The 9,041-nt window shown below is 42.8% G+C and overlaps 1 protein-coding gene across 1 annotated transcript; it reads right to left on the bottom strand.

The window, feature by feature from the left end:
* Positions 1 to 292: 292 nt before the first annotated feature.
* dio2 (iodothyronine deiodinase 2) lies at positions 293 to 8,744 on the bottom strand. Its single transcript, XM_039009908.1, has 2 exons — positions 8,030 to 8,744; positions 293 to 2,493 (listed from the first exon to the last, which is right to left on the bottom strand). Exons 1-2 carry the CDS (start codon positions 8,249 to 8,251, stop codon positions 1,891 to 1,893), a joined length of 825 nt encoding a protein of 274 aa, XP_038865836.1. The 5' UTR covers positions 8,252 to 8,744; the 3' UTR covers positions 293 to 1,890.
* Between the last annotated feature and the right edge of the window lie 297 nt (positions 8,745 to 9,041).

The following is a 9,041-nucleotide window of genomic DNA, read 5'->3' as shown; positions in this document are numbered from 1 at the left end:
TGACAGCTAATTTTCAGTTTTCCCCTCCCCACTCTTGATTGAGAAATTGCTATTTGCTAAGAAGCAATTTTTGTTTCTTTTTGACATTTTTAATGTAAAACAATCACAGTAAGGTACTTAATTGTTACCCAGAAATGATTTGATATTGAGATAAAAACATCTGCATTGGACTTTTTAACTCCCTGAACAGTTCTTCCATTCTTTCAGCGCCGCTCTCTCTCTCTCTCGCTCTCTCTCTCACCTACACCCCATCGGCACTCACACAGACAGAAATCGCAGAGTAGCAAATCAGTCAGCAGCAACAACTTTATTTTACTTTCCGTCCCTCTACTCTCCTGTATTTTTTTGAAAAGCAGCACTACACAGGATTGAGCATATGGATGAAGACGGGGGGGGGGGGCATCAGTTTATGGACCTCTCCTAGAAATTGTTTGCGAATGTTGGATGGTTTGATGACGTTGAAAGACATGTTGGTTTGAGTCTACGTCAGGGAGGTGAGGTCTGTCATCCGACCACAAACAGAGTCAGTAACCCTTTAGTCAGTGGTTTTCATTCTCACACCAGCCCCGTCTCGACCCAAACCAAATGTCTGTCTGCCTGTCTTTCCCATGGACAACTAAAAACCCCTTCAGTCACGTCACACCATACAACTGACACACACACCTTCTTAAGCCATCTAGACACCACCTGTCCTTAGCGTGCCTCAACTCCTGCCACACACACCTTAGAGCTCAGTGTACCAAAACGTCATGGTGAACGAGGCACTTTGTTTATCTTGACAATTCAACCATGAGCGCACCAATTGTAAATGTTTGATGTTCTACACGTGGCGTAAGTCTGGGTTGTCAAGATAAATTCAGTACCACGTTAGCCATAAAGCTTTCAGGAAACTCGCCTCAGGTCTTGGAGACATTGTCATCTCCCTCGACCCATTACATCTCTGTACACCCCTGGCTTATCGCTAACCAACATCGCTAACACAAACCATCACCAACAGCAAATAGCTCTGGGATTACAGCTAGCTAGCTACGGATCCTCGGTAATAACTACAGTACACATATTGCCTCCGTTTCTGGTTAACATGCTGTTGATGCTGTGCTTTGCTCTCCGGCTCACTTTCTCCCTCTCGCATCGTCTGTCAGGTTAAAACGACAATATGGCGGAGATTGATACAGCGCTACCCTCTGTGTTCTAGGTGGTGTGGTAACATGAAAGGTGTACTAGGAAGTGTCTGAGTCTAGATGGTTCTAAGCAGTCTACTCTACGTGGTTATGAATAGTGTTGTAACACCCCCTCATACACACAAAATGGGAGTATGACACAATGTCGTCTTAAATAAAAAGCGTTACAAGTGCATCGGCATACAAAACATTACCATGGTGTAAAAACAAACATTAACATTAAAAACCATATAAATAAATTAATATGATATTTTATATATTTATATATAGCTGGGTACTTTTGCTTTCTACTCTGTTCAGTAATTTGGTTTTCATTTTGAAAGGTGCCAGGTTAGAAGTTAATGTGGACTGTAACTAGAGAACTTATTCATGATTAGCAAACGGGGATGAAGGCATTGATAAAGTGTGTCAGCGGTTAACCTTTTCAGTCTCTCCTCTGTCAACTTACTACCATAGGTAGCAGAGCATCAGTCCATGCTCTTAAGTCTATTGGTTCTGTTCTGTTGTTTTCTAGTGGAAAGTTGGTCTCCTTCCAGAAAGGAAGTTCATGAGATTTGGAACTTCGGAACCTTAGAACCTGTAACATGTTCTGTTCTGAGTGTTGACAGTCCAGTTTTGAAAGCACCTCACCTTCCTTTTATTCTCCTTTTTATACAAAAATAAACATTCTCTCTTCCTCTTTTTCAGCCGTGTTTAGTTGTTCATAGAACTAGAGGCATCTCTTCCTCTCTGTCTGGTCCGATCTCTTGCCGTAGCTCTGTTCCAGATACTGCCTCACATCCTTCAGGTTGTAGAAAAAGGGTCCCTTCCCTCCAAGGTAGGCGATCTTCCTCCTCTGCACGATGCACACCCTCTCGTTGGACACGCCGTAGGCCACGTTAGCATTGTTGTCCATGCAGTCGGCCACCAGCTGGCACTGAGATGGCAGGCTGAAGGACTCAATCAGCTTCTTGGCCGCCACCACCCTCTCCTCCAGTGATCGGTGCTTCCTGACCTCGAAGGAGCGCGGGCCCATGGCGGGCGCCACCCAGCCGTCCGAGGGGTGTGCCTCGTCGATGTAGACCAGCAGGAAGTCGGCCACGTCTGAGAACTCCTCCACCAGCCGCCGGAAGGCGGGCAGGTGGCTGATGAAGGGAGGTCAGGTGGCCGAGCCGAAGTTCACCACAAGAGGGCGGTCCGACGACTCAAAGTCCAGCAGGCGGCACTCGTCCCCGGGATGAGGGCCCGTGGTGGTGGTCAAGCTGCTCCGCCGCCGGAAGCTACCAGGAACCTTGACCACTTTGGAGTTGGGTGCCTCAAAACCCAGTTTAACCTGCATAGGAGAGGAGGAAGAAAGAGAGGTTGGTTAGCAACTGTTTGTATTGAGATTAACAGTCTTTCTAAAAGAATAGAAAGGTTTGGTTTTGACAGTCAATCAAGTGTAGACCAGGCACAATAATATATACTGTACATTCATACATACACACTCGTACACACATGCCCACAACCATGCACACCCACACACACACACACCCACAAAACACTAAATAATGCTTGACATGTTGTGAGGTGTCAAGTGCTAGACAGGACGTAATGGAAACTTGCACATTGAACTCACTGAGAATAACAAGCGCACAAAGCTGTCAATCAGGGCAAGCCTCAAGAATGAGTGTGTGTGTGTGTGTGTTAGTTGTGCGTGGATCCGCTGTTTGTTCACCTGCCCCCATTAAATTATTGCATCTGAGCTCCTAGAGTGTGAGGCTTTTCTTGTTCAAGTGTTCACCCGCCCGCAATTGCTAATTACCCATCCGCAACCGCCTGACTAAGCCTTCAGAAAGTTTACACACCCCTTGACTTTTTCCACAATTTGTTGTGTTACAAGGTGGGATTAAAATTGTACATTTTTGTCAATGATCTACACAAAATACTCTGTAATGTCAAAGTGGGATTTTTTTTTGAACATTTGTAAAAGAAAGAACATAAAATATAAAACACGAATGTATCTCGATTTCCAGTTTTGAAAGCACCTCACCTTCCTTTTATTCTCCTTTTATACAAAAATAAACATTCTCTCTTCCTCTTTTTCAGCCGTGTTTAGTTGTTCATAGAACTAGAGGCATCTCTTCCTCTCTGTCTGGTCCGATCTCTTGCCGTAGCTCTGTTCCAGATACTGCCTCACATCCTTCAGGTTGTAGAAAAAGGGTCCCTTCCCTCCAAGGTAGGCGATCTTCCTCCTCTGCACGATGCACACCCTCTCGTTGGACACGCCGTAGGCCACGTTAGCATTGTTGTCCATGTATTCAACCCTCTAGAATCATGTTTGGTAGCAATTACAGCTGTGAGTCTTTCTGGGTAACTCTAAAAGCTTTGCAAACCTGGATTGTACAATATTTGCATATTATTCTTCTTCAATCTCCAAGCAGTTGACCATTGCTAGACAGCATTTTAACGTCTTGCCATCGATTTTAAAGTCTATTTAAATCAAAACTGTAATTAAGTCAATCAGGAACGTACAATGTCATCATGGTAATCAACTCCAGTGTATTTTTGGCTTTGTGTTTTAGTTTATTATCCTGCTGAAAGGTGAATTCGTCTCCAAGTGTCTGTTGGAAATTCCTCTAGGATTTTGACTGTGTTTAGCACTATTCTGTTTATTTTTATCCTAAAAAAACTCCCTAGTCCTTGCCGATGACAGGCATACCCATAACATGATGCAGCCAGCACCATGCTTGAAAATCAGGAGTGGTAATCAGTGACGTGTTGTGTTGGATTTGCTTTGTATTCAGGACCTAAAGTTAATTACTTTGCCACATTTCTTGCAGTTTTACTTTAGTGCCTTACTGCAAACAGGATGCATGTTTTGGAGGGGGAAAAAAATTCTGTACAGGCTTCCTTCTTTTCACTTTGTTAATCTGTGTTTGAAATTCACTGCTCCACTGAGGGACCATACCGATAATTGTATGTGTGGGGTACAAAGATGAGGTAGTCATTCAAAAATCATGTTTAACACTATAGTCCATGCTAATTATTTAGTGAATCGTTAAGCACATTTTTACTCCTGAACTTATTTATGCTTGCCATAACAAAAGGGTTAAATACTTATTTCTAAAATCATAATTCCACGTTGATATTATTGGGTATTGTGTGTAGGCCAGTGACTCAAAATCTAAATGTAATCCATTATTAATCCAGGATCCACAACAAAATGTGGAAAAAGTCAAGGGATGTGAATCATTTCTGAAGGCACTGTATATGTGACAAAGTGAACATCTGACACTAACCCACAAATATAGAAAATGCACTGTAGGCTACAGTCAGATATTGCAGAACGATCTTTTGACAGACGTTGCAGAATTTTGGGGGGGGACTAATTTAGATATGTTTGTGCTTATCTTTCTAACAATTTTGTAGGCTTTTTGTTAGTCAACTTGTTAGACACATGCAGCTTCTCTTCTGTCATTATATGGTGCCCTAGAAGACTAAATCAACCTTTGCTCACCAGAATAATGTCATAGATGACAGAATGAATGGTTCAATCTAGTTGACATCGGTAAAGTTTTCTCTGGGATCTCTGGTTGTTTCACAGAGCAAAGACGTTTAGGGACCGGGGACAAAATGCAATAACTCGACGACAAAAAAACGGGAAAATGTTCAAATGACATCAATTTGACTGGTTGTGAAAGCTGTGAAAAACGACCCAACATGTTTCTGGGAAGATTTCAGTTCGGCTTGGATGCATATTTTATGTGGTTGAAATACTATCAGCTTTTATGATGCTGATAAATATAGCACCAATACAGACGGTATCCAACGGTACATTTGCATTCTGTCAAGATGCTGAAAGAAAGAAATAATATTTCTCCACTCCTCTTCTCGAGTGAAAACGTTGCCTACATTTGGCGTATAATTTAACTGCAAGAAATGTGTGAGTTTATATTCAGGCTATATGAGAGGTTACAGACCGACAGTCAGTGTCCAGATTTCAGTTTCCATTTAACCCATCTGAACAGTAGGCTAAAGTTCACTTGACGTGCCATAGGCCTATTTGAAGTCCCCATCTTGTGACGGTCGAATTTGTATAGCGCCTCACAATCACTGCTATCATCTTTTACAACTTCACCAAATCTTTCCCAAAGATTACTTTTCTGACCCTCCCTTCTCTTTACTTTCAGCTCCATTTCAAAGCTTTTCTCTTATTGAATTAAACTCTGACATTGTCCTTTTTCCCTCCTTGGATCGACGTGAACATTTTCTGCCTTTTCCCAAAAGCATTTAGTGATTGGCGTGTAGGCTATTTGGCATACACACAGTTACATGCTGACTGCAACGGGCGCGTGCGTGCGTACGTGTGCGTGCGTGCGTGCGTACGTGTGCGCCATCGCGCGCATGGTGATTTTGTCCATCCACCCCAGACACGATCAGGACACGCAGGTTGGAATATCAAAACAAACGTTGAACCATTAAGTTGGGGACAGGTCAAAACATATTTAAAACATTCACGGGCATTTAGCTAGCTGACTCGCTGTTGCTAGCTATTTTGTCTTGGGATATAAACACTGGGTTGTTATTTTACCGGATATGTACAAGGTCCTTTTTTCCCCCGGATCTTTGTCGAATTTTGACCCATTTTGAGTCACACAAAATCGTGTGTTCTTTACTCCGACAATTAATCCACAGATAAAAGGGGAAACCTAGTTCATTTCTAGAAATCTCTCCTTGTTCAGTCAAATCACGTGTGTGTGTGTGTGTGTGTGTGTGTGTACGTACATTAACCAAGCCAAGAGTCATTCATCAAAGTGAGATGGAGAGTGCTGTACAGAATTGCTTGCCTCCCCATGATCTCAATCCCCACTCGAACACCGCAAACTTGCCTCCCCATGACAGATCTAGAACATTGTAAATCTTCCTAAATGTTTTTCTTAGGTCATTTTGGAGGCAACGTCCGTTCTAGGTATTTTACATCAGTAAGTGATTAGATGTATTGAATTGACCAGTACACATGATAGACTTCCCCAAGTCCCTTTCATCCAGTCAGTCAGCAGCCTAAGAGTTGAAAAGAGGGTGAGTGCTGTTGTGGTAAGAGCCTTTTGACACTAACATTGCAATACTCTGTAACAGCCCCGACGCTGATTAGGCATGACTCATGAGTTCAGGAAAAGGTAGAAAAATGTAGTGTTTAGTAGGAGTAGGTGACGTAGACACAGCATGGGACAGGAGATTGAGGGAAGAAGGGGAGAGAGAGAAGGAGAGGAGAAAGAGAGGTGGAAACAGATAGAGAGCCATGGACTGAACGAGAGGCAGGGAGAGGGTAAGAGAGAGGGCATGAGAAAGGGAAAAAGAAGGAGTAAGAGAGAGAGGCTGGAAGAAAGGAGGGAGAGAAAGAGAGGAGGAATGTGACAATAATACAACAGAGGATCAAACTATCAAGAAGGGGGCAGAGGGGAGATGTGGGGGAATCCTCTACCAAATTACCCAAAACTAGACACCCGCATTCTTCAGTAACTAACTTCATGCACGTGCTTCATGCATATAAAACGTGTAAATCCATACTGTACATTTACCTGGCTATCAAAATGCCTATGTGTCAGATGATCTGTGTTAAATCTTACATGTGTACCTGGCTACCTGCCTGATGCCTAGTGTCTGGTTAGGACTGACACAACGATGTCTGTTTGGTTTGAGAGTTAAAATGTAACATTTAGGAGAAGCCAGACCTCTGAATTTCCAAGTAACTGAGGGTGAATGGCCCTCAGGTGTTTGACTGTCTGGGGGCCAAAGTTCATCACTTTTTAGATCAGATAACCTACATTTGATTTGATATTAAAGTTCAACATGCTGATTTAAACAAGGTGACCCATGGACATGGTCTCAGATGGCAAGATAAGAATTCAGCAATGCAGAAATAGTATAATTGTCCTTTCAGAATGAATGAATAAAAAAAAGACTATACACTGCTTTTGAAATGGCAAGAGTTACAGAGAAGCATGCCTAGCGAGATCGTTTTTTGTGTGCTGCAGCCTGGTCTCATAGACTAGGCGTAACATAGTAAAAATAAATCCGTGACACTGAAATTTGTATGATATGTTATATTTGGCATGGTTACATAAGACAGATGGTTACTTAAGACAAAAATTAAAGTAAGGTGGTTGGTCAGGGTGGAGGGGTGGGCTCGTAATGTGAACATCTAGGAACCCAATCGTTGCTAGTTTGAATCTCATCATAGACAACTTTAGCATTTTAGACAATTAGCTACTTTGCAACCACTTAGCTTGTTAGCTAACACCTACTCTAACCATAACCCTTTAAACTAACTCCTAAACTTGACACTAACCGTAACCCTAACCACTAACCCTAACCCCTAGCATGGCTAACATTAGACAGCAAGCTAACATTAGCCACCTAGCTGGAATTCGTAACATATACTAAGTTTTGCAAATTCGTAACATATTGTACGTTAAGAAAATTCGTAACATATTGTATGTTTGCAAGTCTTAACTGACTTGTCTAGTTAAATAAAGGTTAAATAAAAAAATTGAAAACGAACTGGGTGATGGACATCCACAAATTAATACCATACAAAACGTGACATATACTAAAATAAGTTTGACAGATTTACATACAGAATAATACAAAATGCTCTGAGACCAGGTTGTGTGCTGAATTGGTTTTGACCAACTTTTATGCACGATGCCATTCTGACTCTTTTAGAGAACACTATTTTGCCGCCACAATGCCCAAGACCTGTGGGTGTGTTGTGCACAGGTATGCCACAATACAACTTCCTACAACTCATAGTACAACCATAAACTCTAACTAAAGCGTAGCCTGCAGTGAGTTTATATATATGACAATACAACATGGTTCATTACCTGTTTATATGCATCCAGCAGGAAGCTGTTCCATATGGACCGGAGCCCTGCCGAGGTCAGCATACGCTGCCACTCTCCCCCGCCGCTGCCCGAGCAGCTCAGTAAGGACACTAGGCGCTTCACCAGCACCACCGAGTCATAGAGCGCGAGGAACAAACAGTTGGAGAAGAAACCGGGCAGGATCTGGAGAGTGACCAGTAGGTCCACGCTGCCAGCGCCCATTTTATTTTAGGTTTCTGTCCCCAGACTAAAGGCGACTCCAGAGGCAGCGCAGCTCTGTCTCGGTTTTAGCTGCTTTCCAAACACATTCCGCGCCGGCTGGTGCTCCTCTGCTGTCCCCTGCTCGCTGTCGAACACTTTCACACACTTGCATAAATATGTCTCTGTCCCCTCTATCGAAGGCGCGCGGTCTTTATTATGATGCTCGCATTTCAACGGAGTGCGATCTGACTTGACTTGGACCGCACAAATGAATTGACACACAGGGATAACGAGAGACAGGAGAGGGCTCAAGGAGCGTATCTGATGGTTGAGAGCTGGGCTACGCTGGTGCCAAAAGTGCTATAAAGGCTTTTTCTTCGCCCTTTGCAATTGCTTCTGTGCTCCGACGAGAATCCCTCTCTCCGATGTAAGTCTTTTTTTATACCGTAAACCATTCGCCTCGGTGATATAGCTCCAGGCTTATCTTGTGGTAAGATCATGACGTCACGAGGAGGGCTCTCCATCTCTCGTGTGCGCGTCGGGGATAGCACTTCGGGGTAATATAATAACACATGGAAACGGAGACGGCTGGCCAACCCTACAAGGAACTTTTCCAAAACAATCATACAGAAAATAGTCTCCTTTCGATGTAATTACTTTCCATCCCAAACTTGAACATGCAAAATAAATGGTTTATGTAGTCATCAAATCAAACGTGATACAGTATAAAGCACATTTCTTAAAACAAAATGCAGTTCAAAGTGGTTAAGTTTATTCATAAAGCACATTTCTTACAAAAAATAATGCGGTT

The sequence above is a fragment of the Salvelinus namaycush genome, chromosome 15 (genome assembly GCF_016432855.1).
Source record: "Salvelinus namaycush isolate Seneca chromosome 15, SaNama_1.0, whole genome shotgun sequence".
Lineage (NCBI taxonomy): Eukaryota > Metazoa > Chordata > Actinopteri > Salmoniformes > Salmonidae > Salvelinus > Salvelinus namaycush.
Note: the sequence above shows the minus strand (reverse complement) of the source record. Positions and strands in the feature narration are given on the sequence as shown.